This window comes from Glycine max, chromosome 7 (assembly GCF_000004515.6).
Source record: "Glycine max cultivar Williams 82 chromosome 7, Glycine_max_v4.0, whole genome shotgun sequence".
Lineage (NCBI taxonomy): Eukaryota > Viridiplantae > Streptophyta > Magnoliopsida > Fabales > Fabaceae > Glycine > Glycine max.
The window spans coordinates 10,137,686-10,160,018 of record NC_038243.2 but is presented as its reverse complement, the minus strand read 5'-3'; the positions used below and the strand labels follow the sequence as shown (position 1 = coordinate 10,160,018).

The 22,333-nt window shown below is 35.3% G+C and overlaps 2 protein-coding genes across 3 annotated transcripts; both read left to right on the top strand.

Annotated features, from left to right (window-relative positions):
* The first annotated feature begins 516 nt into the window (after positions 1 to 516).
* Positions 517 to 3,965, top strand: LOC100306388 (uncharacterized). Its single transcript, NM_001251141.2, has 4 exons — positions 517 to 903; positions 2,406 to 2,551; positions 3,398 to 3,516; positions 3,739 to 3,965. The coding sequence occupies exons 1-4, from the start codon at positions 689 to 691 to the stop codon at positions 3,838 to 3,840; spliced, it is 582 nt and encodes a 193-aa protein (NP_001238070.1). The 5' UTR covers positions 517 to 688; the 3' UTR covers positions 3,841 to 3,965.
* A 4,591-nt stretch (positions 3,966 to 8,556) lies between these two features.
* LOC100794860 (extra-large guanine nucleotide-binding protein 3) lies at positions 8,557 to 21,588 on the top strand. 2 transcript variants are annotated; one of them, XM_026129209.2, is made up of 8 exons: positions 8,557 to 9,797; positions 9,954 to 10,091; positions 11,588 to 11,692; positions 11,801 to 11,986; positions 12,827 to 13,004; positions 19,640 to 19,881; positions 20,417 to 20,586; positions 20,675 to 21,588. In XM_026129209.2, the coding sequence occupies exons 1-8, from the start codon at positions 8,718 to 8,720 to the stop codon at positions 21,255 to 21,257; spliced, it is 2,682 nt and encodes an 893-aa protein (XP_025984994.2). In that variant the 5' UTR covers positions 8,557 to 8,717; the 3' UTR covers positions 21,258 to 21,588. The 2 variants fall into 2 exon arrangements, with proteins under 2 accessions (XP_025984994.2, XP_040872923.1); XM_041016989.1 differs by having other exon boundaries at positions 8,570 to 9,797; positions 19,637 to 19,881.
* Positions 21,589 to 22,333: the final 745 nt, after the last annotated feature.

Here is a 22,333-nt window from a genome sequence, read left to right as displayed (position 1 = left end):
TTAAAATTAAAATAATTAAAATTTTTAAAATTTAATTTTTTTTAGAATTCTAAAATTTTTATCCAAACACAACCTAAGAGATTCATTATTTGTAACAATTTTTTAATGACAAAATTTGATTTTATATTTCATATTTAATATTTTAAGTAGGACTTTTTTGGTAATTAAAAATCATCAAAATCAAGTCAATAAAAAATTAAAAACTCATTAATTGCTTTATAAACAACTTTAAATCTTTTTGTTGACTTGATTCTAATAATTTTAAATAGTAAAAAATTATATTTTTTAAATTTAAAATAAAAAATCAATTTCAGATAATAAAGAATCGTCATAAATTATGAATCTTGTATTCCCTCATATTGTATAGAAAAAATTAAAAAGAAGATTATGCAAATTAAAAAACTAAAAAAGATATCTTTAAATTTACAAGACTAAAAAAATAAATAACCCAAATTTAATTTCAGTCCAAAATTCACAAAATTATATTAAACGTGACAAAGTTACTCGAACAATAATTTGGTCTAGCTCATGTGCCCTAAGTCCCCAACTACGCCATTCATTGCTTGTGTTGGGAGCTGTTCTGTTTTCTTCTCCACTTCAAATCAGCGTCTCAGTTTCAAAGCAAACATCGACAACAACAAACTAGAAAGAAAGAAAGGAACACGAAACCTCAAAAAAGCAGAACACCATGAAGTTTCGGTACGCGATGGTGTGTTCTTCGAACCAGAACCGAAGCATGGAGGCTCATTTCCTGCTCAAGAGGCAGGGCTTCGACGTGTCCTCGTACGGCACCGGTGCCCACGTTAAGCTCCCTGGTCCTTCCCTCAGAGAACCCAATGTCTACGACTTCGGAACCCCCTACAAGCACATGATCGAGGACCTCCGCAGAAAAGACCCCGATCTGTATCCTCTTCTCTCTTTTTGTTTTTCTTCTACCCTTTTGCTCTCTTTACTCAAAAATCAAACCCGCAACTCCTGGGCTTGCTTCCAGTGGAAAAAGCTTCAATCTTTTCGCTTCAACAATTCACTTTTGCAAGCTGTGTTGGTGGCAATTTTGCTTTTGTTCTTTCAATTTTGTGGATGCACTTTGATTTGTGTTTTTTTTATGAATTTTATTTAAATGGGTATAAAGGGTTTTTATACTGTCATCCTATTTATTTACTTTTATAATAAGGACGTTGCTAGGGTATTCTTTAAGGAACTAAGAGAGAAAAATATTTATTGTATAAACGTAAAAAAGATCATGGGTTGCGCAATTTTCCGTCTCCTAATAGAAATATTTCTACTATAAGTCTCTTAATAATGCCTTTAACATTTGCCTTGTAATAATTACCATGATAGTAGTGCTTAGAGCATCTACAATGCCTGATTGCTTAAATAAGTTGTTTATCTTAAATTTGTGAGCCCAACAATGCTACACGGATTTAAAATCTTTACACAAAAATTTAGTCCAATGTTAAAGTTGTAAGAGGGAGTGCTTAACTTTAGTCACATTAAATTTTGTAATTCAAAAATGATTCTTTAATTGGTAAGAATGAATTAAGCAGCAGCTGCTTATATAAGCAAGTCACTTAAGCAATGTACTGTCAAGTCATATGTTCCAATGGTAAAAACTTTTTAAGCAACTTTGCTTAATTTTAAGTAACCCATAAAGCACTTGCGCTGGAGATGTTCTTAGTAGTATAATTTTGGATTGGTTGACATTATAAGTTTGGGTAAAACACTATTCTGGTTCCTAAAAGTGTATAATTCTGTCACATTTGGTATCTGAAAGTAAGTTTATTTTTTTAAAAAATAAAATCCAACCCTTAAGAGTGTAATTTGTCAATTAAGTGATAATATTAACATATGTTTAAGACTTATCCTAAAAAAATTTTAGACTGACAGGGCATAGAACATAGAAAGTAAACTTGCTTTTATATGGGCAATAGATGCTGAGCAAAAATTCAATTATTTTTAATATCTTTTTATGTAGTTGTTTTGCATTTGTTACACTAGGTGAGGATTGTTTTGATGGAGTGAGCAACTTTTCTTCACCATGAGACCAACAAGTGGTGTGAATTTTGTGTAGGGATTAGCATTGTTTATGATCTTATTTAATAGCTTTATGAGTGAATAGACCAAGATACTGAGTTAACCCGCTTGTTGCAGCCTTGTGGTGGGAGTTGGGGTAGCTTGCATAAGGTCATAGGTTGAAATCCCATGCGACCATTGTACACCGAAACTAAAAAAAAAAAAAAAAAGAGTAGATACTGAGTTGGTGAACACAGTAATGTATGTTATCTATATGTCTATCATCTGTTGTTGGACTTGTATGTTGGATAATGTGTTTACTTTGCACTTGTATTCTTTTTTCTTATTCTGTGTGGTATGGTAGCTTTATGGAACCTTGACTTAGAGTGCAGCTACAAACGAAACGGAATCTTTCCAATGCTTAAAAGAAATTCAACAGTCAAATTAGCACCGCAACGGTGGCAAGAAAATGCCGCTGATGGTTCCTTTGATGTGGTAGTTACATTTGAAGAAAAAGTGTTTGATATGGTTATTGAAGGTTAATATTCTTCCTGATTTGTTTCATTCTGTTTTCTGACCATTGAATGTTCTGAAGTAACTGAAAATAAATTTGGGTTGTAGGATATTTGAATTTGAGTAACTTTTTGATTGATGTTTACTTTCTAGTAATACAAACCTTCAGCTTCACATTATGTTTGGTTGATAGCCTCTGTGACAGTTGGGTTTTAAGCTGAGACATTTGTTAGTGGGGCTAGAAGGAAGTTTAGAAGAGATATTTCTAAGCCAATGTTTTGGGATGGATTTCAAACAAATTAAGAGAACAAGAAAGGCAGGTGTTTGCAGCCCAAATTTTACAAGGAAGTTTCAATATCATTTCCCCCCCTCCCCCCCTCCCTCTCTTCTTGTTTTATTGACAGCAGAGTTGCAAATACAGTGCACTGATTTCTGTGTTTCACATAAGATTATCCTTTACAGCTGTTGGCTGATCCCTGGTTGTTTAGTCATGGTGATGTTTTTTTTAATTGTTATTCATTTTTGAAGTATGTTTTGCCTGGCCTAAAAATTAATGGCCAGATTATATAGTTATCCCAGCAATGAGAGTAATGCATGCTTGATTACTGGGTATTTCTTACATTTTAGTTTTTAACTTTTAAGTTTTAACTACATTTCCTAGTTTTGGCTGAAGCTATTGTTTTATTGAAATTCATGAGGCTGTCAAGTTATTTTCTGAGTCCTTCCATGGATATTGTTGTCGTATCTATCTAGTTGTCTACCATATGGAAACTTTAGCATAGATATGTGTGTTGAATGAAGACCATATTAAGTTTAATGGCTCTGTAGTCATACCTATGTTTGACATCCATCTATCTTTAACAATGTGCAGATCTCCATAATAGAGATCATGCTTTATTGAAAACTGTGCTGGTAATCAACTTGGAGGTAAAAGATAACCACGATGAAGCAGCCGTGGGAGCAAGGCTTACTTTAGATCTCTGTCGGGAGGTTTGTGTCTCACACAACCTATGTTTTTTTTGTATTCATAGTATATGTACGTTTTCTGTTAACTTGCTAAGAAGCTTTTGAATGTATGAGACCAACACAACGGGTCCGGCAAAATTCAAGTGCCCTATAAGAATTTTATGTTATGATATGGAGATGACTCCTTTTTTCTTTCTTTCTTTTTTCAATGTTTCATAGCTTACTATGGATATGTTTTATGCACAGATTGAAGCTGCTGAATCATGGGAAGAGTCAATTGATGAAATTATTGCTGGTTTTGAGAATAAACATCGGCGGAAGCTTTTGTACAGCATCTCCTTCTACTAAAATTACCCCAGTCTCCCAAGAAAAATTAGTGACCCATTTTTGTAAATTTGACATGTAGATCTCGTTTGAAAACTAATGTATTGGATGTTGTGCATTAAAATTTAGTAGGATTAAACTACCAAACGATAAAATGATTGTTGCCTACCTGTTTTATCTGTTCATTCGGCTATCTGGCATGGATTTTTTTTTTTTTCTTTTTAGTAAAGTGATCAAGATGTGTGATGAGTTTATTGATTTGGAGGGTAGGGTTTGCTAGTGTTTGAACTTTGAGACAGGATATTGTTATTGTGTTTAATTTAGGCTTTGCCCCAAGAGATAAGGAGACTAGGCATTTTCAGGTTATGTTGGTCGGATTGTGTGTGCTGTTTGGGCGCAAAAGTTTCCAGTTACAGTATTAAACTGCCCAATTAATTAATTGGCTTTTAGAGTGCTTTAATAAATTATAATGTGTCAAGTGTCAACGCAGATTGACACAAGTGATCAAACATTTGGAGTTAACTCTCATCCTCCTCATAGATGTAAGTAGGTTTGATTTCTCCCAATGTTGCTAAAATCTTGTTTGGCACCTTGTCCTATGATATTGGGGATGTTTCCTTGTCTTATCAATTTTATTCACACAAAAGTATAGGTAATGAAATGATAAAATGGCTTTATCTGCTTGTTTTTGTTTGTGTTATTATTTGGGCATCATGATTATGTTGGAGTCTTAATATAAATTGGATCGGTTGTGTCTGGCTTTCATCTTTTGGGGGTGTTAGGAGCATAACTTGTACAGCGTTTGAGTGGTATAGTTTATGTTAAAGAAAATAAAAATATAAAAAAAAATTGAATTAAAATAGAGTATAAGGGTATGTTTGATTTGCTAAAAAGACATGAAAGACAGAATAACGTTGAACAAGTAGCTGAATCATATGACAACTTTTTGTATTGTATGCTGTTTGAGTCGATGCATAATACAAGTAATTTTATGTTGCATTTTGTTTGATGTGCTTATGCACTGGACAAAATAATGTAAATCTTACTATAAAATCCTAGGTCCATTAGCAGTACCTTAATGGCGCAACAAAGGAGAGGCATCTCCATGGAGGAGGCGTGACCCCTGATGTCATCGGGCGTAGGGCCTAGCGGTGTGAGGCGACACAGTGGCATAACGTGGCCTCGTCGAAGATGGTCAAAAGGAAAAAAACATAATGAGAATGAGAAAGATGATGATAAGGACATTTGAATAAATTAACAATAAAAAAATAATGAGCAAAAAGGAAACAACAGTCCATACGATCCTTGCAGACGGCCAAGGTATGACATGGGATAATGAAAAGTTAGAAAATAAGAATAGTATTGTATTTTTACTTTCATTAGACATTGGACAAAAAGTTGAATGAGGTTTAGTAAATTATAAGTTTTTGGATATTCGTCCAGTCTTCTTTACTTCGTATCAACCTTTGGTCTTTTTTTAAATCAAATATTGGATAACTATTTTTGTGTTGCGTCTCTTATTTTTTTAGCGAATCAAACACACCATAAGAGATATGAACTCCACATGAATCCTATACAATTTTTTCTTTAATTTTTCTCGTCTCTCTTCCTCAACACTGTAGCTCCAAATAATGATGAAAATGTACACTAAGAATGAACCTTCGGGTAATACAAGGCCCATTGACAAGTCCAAGAGGCCAGTATAATGGGCTAGAATACGTGCATTGAGTAAAAAGAAGCTATCGGGGGAATGTTGGGAATTTCTAGGAACACTCAACATTTTTGCTAGGACACCCAGTAATACATAGGATTTTTTTAATTTTTTTTTCAAAAATATAATTTACAATTTAATTCAAAATTAATGGTCCAAGTAAGGATCAAACTTGTGTCTTCTACATTATTAATAAAACACTCAAACCAACTGAGCTAATAGACACATTATATTATAAACAAATAATGTCGTTATATATAATACATACTAAAATTATATAATGAGCTTTTCAATATATAAAATATATTTTTCAAATCTATTTAAAATTTAGTAATCTTGTATTTTACAATGCAAAATCAACTATTAAAATTTAGTTTTTTTTATAAAAAAAGCAATACCCATTAAATTTAATAATCAACTACTAATGCTGTAAATTATTGTTGAAAGACACCTAAAATTCTAAAATATATATTGTTTGAAAATAAAGTAATACATTTTTACAAAAATATCCTTAATTTAGTATCAATTCTTAATTACTAGTTTTATAAAAATTGTTTACAAAATTTCTGGAACCCCACAAAAGTAGGGCCTTGACGGCCCAGTTTATATACTATCATGATAGTAAAATTTTTAAAAAATTAGTTTTTCAGAAATTTTTTATTCATTTAATTTATTTACAAAATTTGATAATTAAACAAATTTGATATTTAATTAAATTATATATTTAGATGTTTATTATAATGATTAAAAATTAAATAAACATGATATTTAATTGAATGATGTATTTATATTTTTTTTATAGCAATTGATAATTAAATAAATTTGATATTTTTTTACATATGTAAATACTTATTAAACCTATGATTTTTATTTATAATTTATATATGTAAACAAATTAATTATTAGATAAAAAATAATCATCACAAAATTTATTATGTAAATTTACATGTACATTAAATATAAATTAGAAATTTTAGTGTTATATATAACGACACTATTTATTTATAATATAATGTGTCTATTAGTTTAGTTGATTTAAGTGTTTTATTAATAATACATGAGACACAAGTTTGATCCTTGCTTAGTCCATTAATTTTAAATTAAATCGTAAATTATATTTTTGAAAAAAATAATTCTATAACCACATACGGACTAAGAATCATTAGATCTAATAAGGATTGACAATCCGAATAAACCTAAGGATTGATAATCCATAAAATAAAAAAAAACTCATGCATGAAAAATGAAAGACATTTTGGTTCATATTTTGACCCTTTCACTGTATTGGTGGGTATCCCTAAAAATTCCTGAGAATGTTCTAACACATGCGTGAAAATGAAAGTTGATAATTTGTTACAAATCCACGAGTATAAGGGGCATGGCTTCGAATGTTGTGTTATATATATATATTTTTTGTATTTGTACACTAAAGTACAGCTACCGGAGGAAGGGGTAATCTAATCACTTTGAAAACGACAGAAATTATCAAAATATATTTTATTTTCTAATGAAGTGTTTTCATATGCATGTTCAAGAATTACACTACGCTGGACTTGTTTGAGATTCTGTTATACCAATGGTAATGACTTTGCTCGTTCCAGAATGCTCTAAATGTAAAACCTCAAAAAATAGTGAATTATATTAAGAACATTATCATGATATATATATATAAATCAACATGGTAAAAGTAATTTGACACGCAACATGAGTGATGAGACCGAGTCATATGTTTATAACTCATCACCAATTCAATCATTTGCATTTGATCAGTTAATAACATTCTTTTTTTTTTTTTGGGTCTAGAACAAATAACGTTCAAATGGTTTACAATTAATAACTTTTTATATTTTTAGGAATTGACCAAGGCTGTTTCAAACGCCTACATTGAACGCAAGACTGCGCCAAATTTACAAAAGAACGTTCCTTGTACATAGTGCAGCATATAAGAGTATAACCTCTTGTGTTTTTTTTAAAGGAAAAGTACAACCTCTTGGTATTATATTATTGCATTATTCTTTTAATTATAATTTTCATTCCCCTAATTTGAATTGCGTGTCATTTTACTTTTTTTTTCAAAACTCTTTAACTAGTTTAGTTGACCTATTTATAAAATGAAGTAAATTTAGTTTTGGGGTGTTTTTCTATCTAGAATTATAGATTCTAATTTTCAATTGAAGTAAATTTAGATTTGAATTTAAATGCATATTTGACTAAAATTGAATTAAATTAATTTTTCTTCACTTTCAAAATGGTTTAAAACAACAAAAAGCAGGTTCAAGACGTGTTTTTATTTTAGTTTTAGTTTTTAAAATTATTTTATAAAATCAATTTTATTAATGACTATAATGTTGTCAAAACCTTGCCTTTGCACATATATTTATTTCTACTAAATATATTATTTATACTAATATTACTTATTTATTAACATTAACTTATTCATATATACTTGTAATATTAATTAAATACTAAAAAAAATTAATAAATATATAATATTATAAATTTTTTTTAATTATAATACTATGTATCTTTTCCTAAAATAAATACTATATATATTAATTATAAATAATCACTTTGCTATACATAATTTTTTTCTTTTATAAAATTTCATTGCTATAATTTTTTATTTTTTATTTGCATATTTTAATGAATGGATTAAGATATTATCATCAATATGATAACTTTTTTTTTATATTTTACTAAAAGAAATAATATTTAGATGATATGTTTACAATTAACCTTTCAATATATATATATCATGTCCAATACACTTATATTTCTGTAGAAAAAATTCAATATATATATTAATTATGATTATTAATTTTTAATCTCTTTTATAATTTTTTTATTGAAAGGAACAATAAAGAATTAAAGAATTTTTGTTTTGATGAATAGAATCAAGTGTGCGACTAAGGCAATGCCTATGCCATAAATAAGTATTAAAAATGCATATATGAAATCACGATGACGTCAAACATAACGGAATCGGGAACCGTTATCGAAGAGAGACAGAGTCTGCCGTTAAATGGCTCCGTTTACTTTCTATCTGCCAACTGCTGCAGCTGACAACTCAACACTGAGAGGAGACACTCTTACACCTTTCTCTCTCTCTGATCCAAACCAAAAGACTATGAAACCTTTTCGTTGATTCCTTCGAACTCTTACCCACTTTTCTCGCCATCAAAACCCTAAAATGGCGTCCGAAGACTACAAATCATGGGAGCACGTCCTCCGCCGCATGCTCCCCGCTGGCGCCCCGCTTCCCGACGAGGAACACCTCGATTACTCCATCGCCATCGAGTACGAAGGTCCTCCGGTTCCCTACGACGTTCCCAAGGTTGATCCGCTCGAAATTGGAGCCGCCACCGCCGCAGCCGGTGGCGCCGCCGTTCCCATTCGTACGGCTTCGATCGTCTCCGATCACAACGCGGCGACCTCGATTCCGGTCGCCATGCCGATGCATCCGCGGTTCAGCCGCGTCCGCAACGGCGGCTTCGACAGCGCGCCGCCGCCGAGGAGTCCGGCCGAGAGCCGGAGGTCGTCGTCTGTTTCCAGGACGCAGTCGCAGTTCGATTCCCGCAGCGGCGAGGTGGCTTACCGCTCTGATTTCTCTGGAGAGGTGAACAACGACGCCGACGACGGCGCGAGTTCCGCTTCGGAGGCGTCTGCGCCGCAGACGCCTCCGAATTCGGCTCCAGTGCCGCGGAGCGGAACCGGAGCTGGCAAACGGCCGATAACGGTGACGTTTCACACTCCGAGGGACTCGGAGGACGACGACGGCGACGATTATCCGTCGCCGCGGTCTGTGGCGACGGAGCCGGTGGGATCGCCGGTGACCGCGTCACCGTCACGGAATAAGAAGCGGTGGATTTGTAGCAGATGCGGGAATGGCAACAGGTTGAAGGAGAAGGAAGCGTGTTTGGTGTGTGATTCAAGGTATTGCAGTAACTGTGTGCTGAAAGCGATGGGGTCTATGCCTGAGGGAAGGAAATGCGTGAGTTGCATTGGGAAGCCAATTGATGAGTCGAAGAGGTCGACTTTGGGGAAGTGTTCCAGAATGTTGTCGAAAGTGTGTAGTTCTTTGGAGATTAATCAGATAATGAGGGCTGAAAAGGAGTGTCCTGCGAATCAGCTTCGGCCGGAGCAGCTTGTTGTGAATGGCAGGCAGTTAAGACAAGAGGAGTTGGCTGAGATTCTGGGCTGCCCTATCCCTCCTCAGAAGTTGAAGCCTGGGAGGTATTGGTATGATAAGGACTCTGGACTTTGGGGCAAGGTGAAAATGGAAAAAATATATCAAGTTGAATGTTTCAATATGTAGTATTTTGTGTGTATTTGTGTTTGTCAGTCTTTGGAAAATATAGGAACTACTGTTTTTGGATTTTGCTTTATTATTGTTTTGCTGAATTTGGATGTGATGGATTGATTTCAGGAGGGAGAAAAGCCCGATAAAATAATAAGTTCGAAGCTAAATATTGGAGGCAAGCTTCAGACGGACGCGAGCAATGGGAATACTAGAGTCTACATGAATGGCCGTGAAATAACAAAGATTGAGCTTAGAATGTTAAAGGTAATCAAATAAATAATCATGCTTCTACTTTCATCTGTGTTTGGAAGATTAGATTCTGAATGAAATAGTAAAACATGGAAGTCAGTGAATGTACTAGAAGGCTAGAATGCGTCAAGGTTTTCTATGTTTGGAAGATTAGATACCAAATTCCTTAGCTGAGCGTCAAGGTTTTCTATGTTTGGGCTTCAACTAAGGTTGTGTGTGAATTACCATGTGGGAACCCTACTGACTGAATATTGATTGTTGTAGAGTGTTTCACGAGTTTATAGACAATTGGTTTTATAAGGGAAAAACACAAATGAATACAGACCCATGTTATTAATTATTATCAGTCAACTTGTGGCCATTTCTGTTTATAAGCATTTAAGTGTTTGGATTTTGCTTGTTATTATCAAATTCTTACCAAATACTATCAATATTAAGAAAAAAGCATTACATAAACTACTACCTGTGCAGGGTAAAGTTTTATCAACGAAAAAGATCATGTATATTAACCCTGGACGCACATTAATTTTTTTTCTAAGCAGTTCCCCATTAAATTAAGAGGCAATATTTCAAACATTTAAGCTACCTGATTACTAAAATGGTACTATAAGTCTAGCATCACATGCATTCGGTTAAATTCTTAAAATTTTAAGCAAATTACAGCAACACCCTTTGGGTTTTGTGTAATTACACAAGCATCCCCTGCATTTTTAACCATTACATTCACCTCCCTTGTAGGGGATGTTAGTGTAAGATTTGAGGGGGTGTTGAGGGAGGGTCACTGTAATGTTTTCAAACATATAAAGGGATGCTAATGTGGTGTTTTCAAACTTAACGGGCTGTTATTATAGGAAAATCAAAAAGGGTGGGGTTATGTGTAATTTGATAAAAGCTCAGGGGGTGTTGCTGTAATTTGCTCTAAAATTTTTAACACAACCATAATTTCTACTTGTTCACAATCAACAATCAAGTTTAACATGGTTTATGAGTCCCTTAGATTCGATGCATAAAGAATTCATTCATGGTTTTTATGATGGTCCTTCAATTTTTATTTTTATTTTTTTTGTTATGGTATACCTATAATTTGTATTTAAAATGTCTGTTTTCACTTAAGTTCTTTCTTTTCGTGCTCACTTATCATTTCTTTGATGTTTGTTTCTTATTCTGCACATCTTTGTAACTTTTAAAGAACAATGCTTGCCAAAGTAACTTAAGATCTTATGAAGCTTGTCTTGAAAGGAGGACTGCAAGGACTTTTCAGTAGACAGCTTCCTCTTTTTAATGCTTTTAGACCATCTCAAGTGAATGAAATCTTGAATCTTGTCTTTCTCGTTCCTGTAGATATGATATTTGCTGCAATCATATACCATTAAGCTCTCATGTTTCACTTTTGGTCTCTATGTCTAACTGCATTGGAAGGCTGCAAATTATGTTTTGTTTATCTATTTGTAATTTGTTGCCTTTATCATCTCATCAATGATTTATTTGTGATTTGGTGGATATCATTTCAGCTAGCAAATGTTCAATGTCCACGAGATACCCATTTCTGGGTTTATGAAGATGGATCTTATGAGGAAGAAGGGCAAAATAATATTAAGGGAAACATATGGGGAAAGGTTCTCTCTTATCTGATAATAACATATATCTTTTGTTCTATTTGAGCTTAAAAGTGTATGTCTTGATTTGGTTTTTTATACAATATTAGTTTGGTTTATGGTAGGCAGGCATCCACTCGTTTCATTTGTTCATTATTGTCATTGCCTGTACCTCCTACTAATCCTCCTGGGGTCAAAGATAATTCTACTAACTATTCAACAAGATCTGTGCCTGAATATTTGGAGCATGGTAGAGTTCAGAAACTTTTGTTGTTTGGTATGGAAGGATCTGGAACAGCTACTCTATTCAAACAGGTATGTTTTTTTTTTTTTCCTTTCTCTTTCACTTCTTCCATCTTTCTCATCCTCTGTCTCATAGCTGCACATATTCATACCTTTCTGTTCTTATTAACTTTAGTCTGGCGGTTTGTGATCAATATCTTTGGCTTTCCCTCTTTGCCTGACAAAGGACTTTAGTGTAGAGTCACAGTTTATGTGCTTGGTTCGTAATGCAATGGATGCTGGTGGGCTGCTAGTTATATTATATAATTATACAGTAGATTATTTTCTTAGGATTTTAGATATATACATGTGCTCATCCACACTATCACAAATATATGTTGTATAGATATTTGTTTTATGGATGATACGTGCATGCATGCATATACCAATAGTTCTGTGTATGAATGTTCCATGTGCTTGTCACATTCATAAAATGTGCTAATGCATACCATTTATGTATGTTTGCACAATACATACATACTTAGAAGTTAGATGTATATTTAAACGAGAAGTTAGACGCATTCAAATGTGTATGTCTTAGACTGATGGATAATGGAAACCCATCTGTACCTTTGTTTTTAGTCTAGTGTTTTCTCATATGCTCATTATGGATGGCTTTTTCAGTGTACATATGGCAGAAGATATTTTTTGAAAACTGTGTTATTTTAGTTTACATGGTTATGACATATTTTTAGTGGGAACAGGCTTTATTGTAGTTATGGCACATCTTCATTTTGACATCTTGCAATGGTTATTTATCTATTTACCTGGTGTTAAACTGTTAATGGTGTGGTACTGATTATTATTATTTTTTTTTTTGTATTTTATCATTTCTAATTTTTAATGCTTTCATTTTCTCTATCTGTGGAACAGGCCAAGTTTTTATATGGAAACAAGTTTTCTGCAGAAGAATCACAAAACATCAAGCTTATGATTCAAAGCAATATGTACAAGTATCTCAGCATTCTGCTTGAAGGACGAGAGCAGTTTGAAGAGGAAGCTCTGGCAGAGAGAGAATCTACTTCATTAGAAGGTGAAGGATCTGGACAAGGTATAATTTTACTTTCCTTCCCTTTCTTCCTCTTTGACAGTCTGATGGGAACGTTTCTCTTTAAGTTGAAGTGCCACTGGCTTTCTACTATTTCGTGGCATTTGTTATTATTATCAAGAAACTAAATATTGATTTTTCTGTAAGGGCTCATGAAACAAATAAAAAAATTCTGAAGCTTATCACATTTGTTCTATATATTTTCTTTACTTATATTTCTTTTGTTCTATTAAATACATACAAAGTGATGCTTAATGCTTTATAATTCAATAATGCTTGTAGCTTATGCATTTGCTCAGTGTATTTCTTACTCTCACTCACCTAGTGGGTTTTTGTTGTATATACGCTCACTATATCAATTTATTTGTCATTCTTTCTTCATGGTTTGTCTCAAATTGTTGTCCAATTGGAACATTTAATGAAGAACTTGTAGTCCTTTTTGGGGAGTAGGGAACAAAATAATTGCTTTATGTTGCCCTTATTTGCCAACCCATAAAGGTAATTTTTGGATAACAATTTCTTTGATTTTGTAGAGATATACCAAATGCTGTCTGCAATTTTGTTCCAATATGTAACAAACTCATTATTTGTTATTAAGATGTTAAGCTTCTTCAAATTTAACTTCGTTTGATATTTTGTCTGACAATATTAAACATTTTTATAATAAAAATAATCTAAACTAATAATAACAACTACCACCAAGGCTCATCTCACTCCAAGGGTCAATAACATGGATCAATTGACACCATTGGGGTATCTATCAAAAACCGAATTTTCAATTAAACCATTTAAATAAGGTCATTTTCAATGGTTACTTGTTGTCTTGTGATAGAACTAGCCAAAACTCTCATTTTATTAATCTTGTGGGACAAACGTATGACTAGGGATCAGAGCCTAGCCTCCCTAACCAACCACCGTGATTACCCAAGAATGAGTAATTCCAGGCAATTAGTCTCTATTTATAGCTAAAGACTAGCTAACTAACTACCTTTAACTGTCCTAAACAGTTACAAGGCTAACTACTAACTGTAACTGATCTTAATCAGCTACCTAACCCTGGTTCTGGCAGCTGCTCTGGCTTCTGCTTATACTTGCCATGGGTCCTCCCTTCATACACTTGCTTAACAGGTAGCTTAACAATACTCCCCGCCAATAGAGCAACCTTGTCCTTAAGGTGATATGCAGGAAATTGTTGCTTCATAACAACAACCGATTCCCATGTGGCTTCAAAGTCAGGTAAATCTTTCCATTGGATGAGCACTTCAGCTGTGCCTGCAGGATGGTTTTGATGGTACCAGGCCAATATCTTGTTTTATTACTCTTGCAGTACAAATGCACCATTATGGATTGGAGCCTAGCCTCCCTAACCAATCACCGTGATTATTCCTCCCCCTAATTCTAGGCAGTCCAACTCTATTTATAGCTGACTGCTAACTAACTAACTGCCTTTAACTGACTTGAATGGTTACAAGGCTAACTAACTAACTGCCTTTAACTAACTTGAACAGTTACAAGGCTAACTACTAACAGTTACAAAGCTAACTACTAACTGTAACTGATCTTAGTCAGATACCTAATCCAGGTTCTGGCTGCTGCTCTGACTTCCTCTTATACTTGTCATTTGTCCTTCCTTCATACACTTGCGTAATCGGTAACCTAACAGGTTTCTGACAGCCTTTACAGCTAGAGGCTCTACCCTTAGTTCCAGCTCATCAGTCAGCAGAGGAGGCAAGGGTTGGGGTTTCACCGCAGGAGCAATGGCTTTCTTTAATAGAGACACATGAAAGACTGGATGTACTTTACTCTCAGGTGGTTGGTTGAGCTGATAGGCCACTTTACCAATGACCTTAGAAATCTGATATGGTCCATAAAATCTAGGGCTTAATTTCTTATTCAACTTTTTAGCCAAAGATGTCAACCGATATGGCTGTAATTTCAGGTAAACCCAATCATCCACAACCAAGTTAACTTCACTATGGTGCTTATTGGCATAGGCTTGCATCTGGTCCTGAGCCTTAAGCAAATTAGTTTGGAGTTGGTCCAACAAAGAGTCCCTATCTTGGGTCAGTCTGTTGACCTCCTCTACTGCTGATGAAACAGTGGTGCCTTTACGCAATTGAGGTGGGTCTTGCCCATAGAGAGCCCTGAAATGATCCTGTTCATGGATTAACGAAAATGTGCAAAAGCTCTATTTGCCTCTGCCATTCTATGAGTGAGCTTAGATGAACAATTATAGTTAGAATTAAACCAAAATTCTGCCCAACTTAAGCAGGAAGGCCAGTGCTTTGGTTTTTCCCCTGTAACACACCTTAAGTATGTTTCTACTCCTCTATTGACCACCTCAATCTGGCCATCCGTTTGAGGGTGATATGCTGAACTAAATTTCAATTAATTTCCAGCAGATTTGAATAATTCCCTCCAAAATTGACTCAGAAATATTTTATCCCGGCCAAAAATGATGGTGTTTGGAAACCCTTGCAATTTCACAACCTCTTGGACAAATAGATCAGCTATGTCCTTTGCAGTGAAGGGGTGACTAATGGGGATAAAATGAGCATACTTAGTCAATCTGTCTACCACAACCAGAATTGCGTTTTTCCCTTGTGCTCTCGGTAGTCCTTCTATGAAATCCATAGATATATCAGACCAAACCTGTGTAGGGTTAGGAAGAGGTTGCAACAAACCAGCCAGGGATAGGGCCTGATATTTATTCTGTTGGCATGTTTCACATGCAGCCACAAACCGTAATATGTCTTGCCTCATACCCTCCCAATAAACTGAGGCTGTTATCCTTTTAAATGTTCTGAAAAACCCTGAATGACCCCTACAACAGAGCTGTGACACTCTGTCATAAGTGTTTGTACCTTGTGAGATGTTTTAGAAATTACTAACTTGCCTTTGTACCATAATTTCTTATCTTGTAAGGAATATCCTGAATGTGCAGATCCATTTACCAGTAAATCCTGCATAATTTTCTTCAGTTTCGGGTCAGCCAAAACTTCAGACTCCCACTGTTCCTTATCAGAAAATCTGATCATTGAAATGGCCGAATATGTCATTCTTCTAGACAATGCATCCACTGTCCTATTCTCACATCCTGGCTTATACACTATATCAAAATCAAACCCCATTAGCGTTGAAGTCCATTTAAACTGATCCTCTCCAAGTAATCTCTGATCAGTTAAAAACTTCAGAATTTTCTGATCTGTCAATATAGTGAATTTGTAGCCTATTAAGTAGTGTCTTCATTTCTGTACTGCCAACACAATAGCCATGAGTTCTCTCTCATAAACTGACTTTTTTCTGAGCCCTATCGGAGAGAGTTTGACTTAGAAAAGCCAATGGTCTCCCCTGCTGCATCAGCATTGCCCCTAATCCCTTATAAGACGCGTCAGTCTCCACAACGAAGGGTCGAGTAAAATCAGGTACAGCGAGAACAGGAATTTCTGCCATTGCAATCTTCAATTTTCTGATAGCTTCCTTAGCCTCCTCATTCCATTTAAAACCATCTTTCTTTAGCAAGTTATACAAAGGCCTTGCAATCCTACCATAGTTCTGAATGAAACGTCTGTAATATCCTGTGAGACCCAGAAATCCCCTTAAGGATTTCACATCGCTAGGAGTAGGCCAGCTTCTCATGACCTCTAGTTTTTGGGGGTCTGCAGCTACACCTTCCTCCGAAATTATGAGCCCCAAATACTCTAATTGACTCTGCCTGAAACTGCACTTTTTCTTGTTGACCAGCAATTTTTTCTCAGCCAATAGGGATAGGACAGCTCTCACATGAGTTCTATGATCCTCTTCTGCTATAGATGAGGATATCATAAAAAAATACCAGGGCAAACTTCCTTAGGTATGGCCACATACCTCATTCATTAAGGCTTGGAACGTGGAAGGGGCTTTCGTGAGACCAAAAGGCATTACTACAAACTCATAATGACCCTCATGGGTTCTCAATCCAGATTTTGGGATATCTTCTTCCTTCATTCTTATTTGATGATAACCGGATTTAAGATTCAGTTTAGTAAAGATTACTGCACCTGCTAATTCATCAAGTTGTTCATCGATAATAGGTATAGGAAATTTATTGGGGACAATTATTTTATTGAGATCCCTATAATCCACACAAAATCTCCATCCTCCATCTTTCTTTTTCACTGGTATAATAGGGCTTGCATAAGGGCTGATACGGGGCCTAATAATCCCTGAATTCAGCATGCCATCAACTAGCTTCTCAATTTCATTTTTCTGGTAATGAGGGTACCTATAGGGCCTTATGTTGGGGATTTCAGCTCCATTTTTTAATTCAATGCCTATGGTCTTGTCTCCTTGAAGGAGGAAGACCACCAGGGTTCTGAAATACCTCATTATATTCCTCAAGAATACCTTCCATCCATGTCGGCATCAAGTTTGCTTCCTTTACATCTTGTATATCTTGAAAATACAATAGGAATCCCTCTCCTTCATTTCGCAGGATCTTGACAATGGATCTCAGCGAAGCAGCAGATCTAGCCCTTGCAGGCTCTCCCTTTAATGTGAATGATCCTTCAGTTGCAGGTATCTTCAGAGTTAACTCTCTGAAATTAGCCCTTATCTCACCTAGAGATGCCAACCATTCCATCCCTAATACCACATCCACTCCCATCATTTCAAAGACAAATAAGTCTTGCTGGATTTTCATTCCTTGGATCTGCAATTTTACATTATTCCAAACTCCTTCACACCTGATTTTTTGTCCATCCCCTACTTCCACAGTATATGGTTTAGTAGGTGTGACTGGAATTTGCTGTTGTTTCACTGCTACAGCAGAAATGAAATTATGAGAGGCACCACAATCCACCAATACAATGACTCTGTTTTCATCAATTTTGCCCCAAAGTCTGATGGATTGTTTTGAAGTCAATCCTGGCATGCTGTACAGGGACAGCTGAATACTCTGCAGCTGTTTCTCATGTCTTGCCTCCTCTTCTTTTTTGTCTTCTTCATCTTGTCCTTCTCCCAAAATAAGGACTTGGAATTATTTATTGGGGCATGTATGACCAGGCTAAATTTTCCATCACAACGGTAACAAAGTCCTTTTCCTGTCCTCTCTTGGAACTCAGCATTTGAAAGCCTCCTAAAAGGCCTACCTCTGTATGCTCCAATGGACTTCACACTATTTGATTTTGAGCTCGAGCTCGTCTCTCTTGTTTTTGCCATGGTGACTTTGTTTCCTGGATCCCATGTTACAATTCTTGAGGAACTGTAACTTCTAGTTAAACCTCCTCTGTTTCCTCCAGCATTACCTTTTTCCATTAGTGAATTTTTCTCATCTATCCGTTGTGCATAGTCCATTAGTTCAGGGAGAGAGTTTACTGGATGCAACTTCAGCTCTGCCCTCACCACCTCTTTCAGCTCATTCAAAAATATCCCTTTCAAATACTCAGGTTTTGTTCCTCTCAGCGGACCTCCATATAATTCTAACATTTCACGATATTCTTCTACTGTTCCTTCGTGTTTCAGACTGAGTAGTAGCTCATAGGGGCTTTGGTTCATCGAAGGCTGAAATTGCTGAATCACAACTTGTTTGAAATCGGTCCAATTAGGGTTTTTTGCGCAAAATTCCTACCACTGGTACCAGGTTAATGCCTTCCCTTCCATTGCGACCATGGCTGCCTGGATTCGATCTTCTTCCTCCATGCCTTTAATCTTGAAATAGCATTCCACCTTATTTGTCCAGCCAAACGCATCTTCTCCGTCAAAAATTGGAATCTCGAGTTTGCGCCACTTTACCTCTTGATCGCGATCGCGATAATCGTGATTCTGGTGTTCTGCATGGTCGCGATTTCCGCTTCCATGATTGGTGCTCAATGAGTTCCACACTGTCACCATTAGCTCTGCTAATTGTTCCTTCAGCTCTGCTTGCTTGATCCGTTCATCTTCAAAGAATCGCTTCAGACTCGTGACGTCCTCACGCGTGTTGATCATGCCTTCATAGCCCCGTTCCAGAAATTCCACACGTGCATCCATGCTTCCTCATGTTGAAACCATCAATAGCTTCACGTTTCTGGATCGAAATTTTGCTTTGATAGCAGTGATAGAACTAGCCAAAACTCTTGTTTTATTAATCTTGTGGCACAAACGTACAACTAGGGATCAGAGCCTAGCCTCCCTAACCAACCATCGTGATTACCCAAGAATGAGTAATTCCAGGCAGTTAGTCTCTATTTATAGCTAAAGACTAGCTAACTAACTACCTTCAACTGTCCTAAACAGTTACAATGCTAACTATTAACTGTAACTGATCTTAATCAGCTACCTAACCCTGGTTCTGGCTGCTCTGGTTGTTGCTCTGGCTTCTGCTTATACTTGCTATGGGTCCTCCCTTCATACACCTGCTTAACAGGTAGCCTAACATCTTGTTAAGAGTTCTTTTTCCTTGCCCATTATTTGCTACTACTACAAGGCAATACAACTATGTTTTAATTGGTATATTTGATCATTTGTCCTTTTAAGGAACAATTTTCAAGTTAGCAATAGCAATTCTCGATACCACATCATTTTTTTCACCTGGTACAATTTGATAATAGTATTTTTGTAATGTCTTTGGAAAGGATGGAGTTCTGTGAGTGAATCTAATTGTAAAATAAATTTAGCAGAAACAGCAGCTGATGAAAAGAAGCCAAGCATTTACTCTATCAATCAAAGATTCAAGCATTTTTCTGACTGGTTACTGGATATTATGGCCACGGGAGATTTGGAGGCCTTCTTCCCTGCTGCAACACGTGAGTATGCTCCTATGGTAGATGAAATCTGGAGAGATCCTGCTGTTCAGGAAACATACAAGAGAAGAAAGGAATTACATAATCTTCCCGATGTTGCTAAATATTTCTTGGATCGGGTATAACTCTACTATTTCATATTTACTATTTTGTCTTCTTGATAAGTATATAGTGGTATTGTCTCGTATATTTCTGTGTGGTGTTGTCTTGTATATTTCCTAGCACTTGATCACAATCTTATGTTGTATAACTCCTTCCTGTCTTGTAGTCTATCTAAATTTGGCTCATAAAATATATGTTAGTCTTTCACTTTTTTCTAATATAATATGTACCTAGGTGGAGTAGAATCAGATTTTACTAACTTCTAATTTGATTTTTCTTGCTTTTGTACTTTTTGATTTGTCATTTGTCTCTGATTAATAATTTAAATAATAACCTAAAGATATATGGACTTCCATTATGTGTGATCTTGCACAGGCAATAATACATTATGATACGTATAATCATATTTTAACTAATAATTTTATTTCTCTAGCTTTTGTACTTTTGATTTGTCATATTTCTCTGGCTGATATTGTAAAAACAAGTTTAAATATAGACTTCCATTATGTGTTTCTGCTATCAAGGTGTCTAATGATATTTGATCCTGCACAGGCAATAGAAATATCAAGCAATGAGTATGAACCTTCTGATAAGGATATATTATATGCTGAAGGAGTCACTCAGAGCAATGGTCTTGCCTTCATGGAATTCTCATTTGATGATAGGAGTCCCATGTCTGAGATATACAGTGAAAACAGCAATTACCCTCCTCCCTTAACCAAGTAAATCATTCTCTTCCATCGCCTTTTCTCTTATTTTACAGAAGCTTCTGAACTTGTTCTTCACTCCTTGACATTGTCATTCACTCAGATATCAACTGATTCGCGTAAATTCAAAGGGATTACATGACGGTTGCAAGTGGTTGGAAATGTTTGAAGATGTGAGGGCAATCATATTTTGTGTTTCCCTGAGTGACTATGACCAGATGTGGCCTACTAGTACCTGTCAGCTTCGTAACAAACTCCTGGCAAGCAAAGATCTTTTCGAGAGTCTGGTGAAGCATCCTTGTTTCAAAGATACCCCATTTGTGCTTCTCCTAAATAAATATGATGTCTTTGAAGACAAGATAAATAAAGTTCCTTTGTCAACTTGTGAGTGGTTTGGAGACTTTTGTCCCGTGAGACCCCATCACAACAATCATGCCCTAGCACACCAAGCATATTACTATGTGGCTATGAGGTTCAAGGAGCTTTATTATTCCCTAACCAACCAGAAGTTGTTTGTGGGGCAAACTCGAGGCTGGGATCGCTCGTCAGTGGATGAGGCATTCAAATACATAAGGGAGATCATCAAATGGGACGATGAGAAGGATGATGATGTATATGAAATCAACCCAGAAGAGTCATTTTACAGTACAGAAATGAGTTCTTCTCCATTCATCAGGCAAGAATGAATTCCCAACCTTTGATAACCCATCTTTGAGACTAAATAGTCTTTTATATGTGGATAGAGTGTCGCAGCTCCAAAAAATTTGTAGGAGCATTGCATTTGTTGAAGGACAGGGAGGTCAGTTGGCTGAGCTGTGTGGTGGAGTATGTTGTTTTACTTTGTTCTTTTAGGATCTTCCTGAAACAGATTCAGAATGATTTTTGCCCTTTCATAAATAAGCTAATTTGATTGAGAGGTTGTAAATTCAGAGGTTATTTTGTTCTCTGTACAGCTTATATTGACAATATTGTTCAGCTTAATTTGAAAATATAAAATAAAGAGGTATTTTTATTTTACTTTATTTTGTTGACACACCATTATTAAGCCATTTATCTCCATGTCCATACTATAGGCGAAACATAAAAGTTTAAACATCCACAAGTGTGGCACAAGTGTAGCCTTAGCTATTTTAGCAACCGAAAAAAAACCCTAAAAATATTTAGCAATACATAAGTGAGAAGCCATTGTCTATTTGCTATTTGGAGTAAAGAAAGAGAAGCTGCTAAGATTCACTTATTAAAAATCTCATTTTTGTTATACTCGTTTTTTTTTAAAAAGAGTTCTAAAGTAAATAAATAAACACAGTGGCCAAATGCTACTACTAAGTTCAATCAACAAATCATATAGTCCAACGCTCTTCAAGACTCGAGAACATTGCTACTATTCACTAAGACATGCATGGGATCGTGAACATTATTAATTAAGGCACCCCATGCATTATCAAAAAATAAACACTACCCTGACTTAATATGAGTCCTATAAGTAAGCTTAAATAGCTCTCTAATTTTACACACTTCATCTTCTCTTATAACATTGGCTTGAATATCAGAATCTTAAAAGTACCCTACTAGATATAATCTCTGAGAGAATCACCTTAAATTCTAAAATTTGCCTCAAATATTCTTGTTTTAAGGTTGATGCTAAACAAAATGCTGCTTTTAATAAGAGTTTGTTTGAAAATATGTTTGGCTTTTATTTTAAAGAGTTTAAAAAAGTAAGGTCAAAAAAGTCTTTTTAGGCATAACAAACTAGTTTATTTAA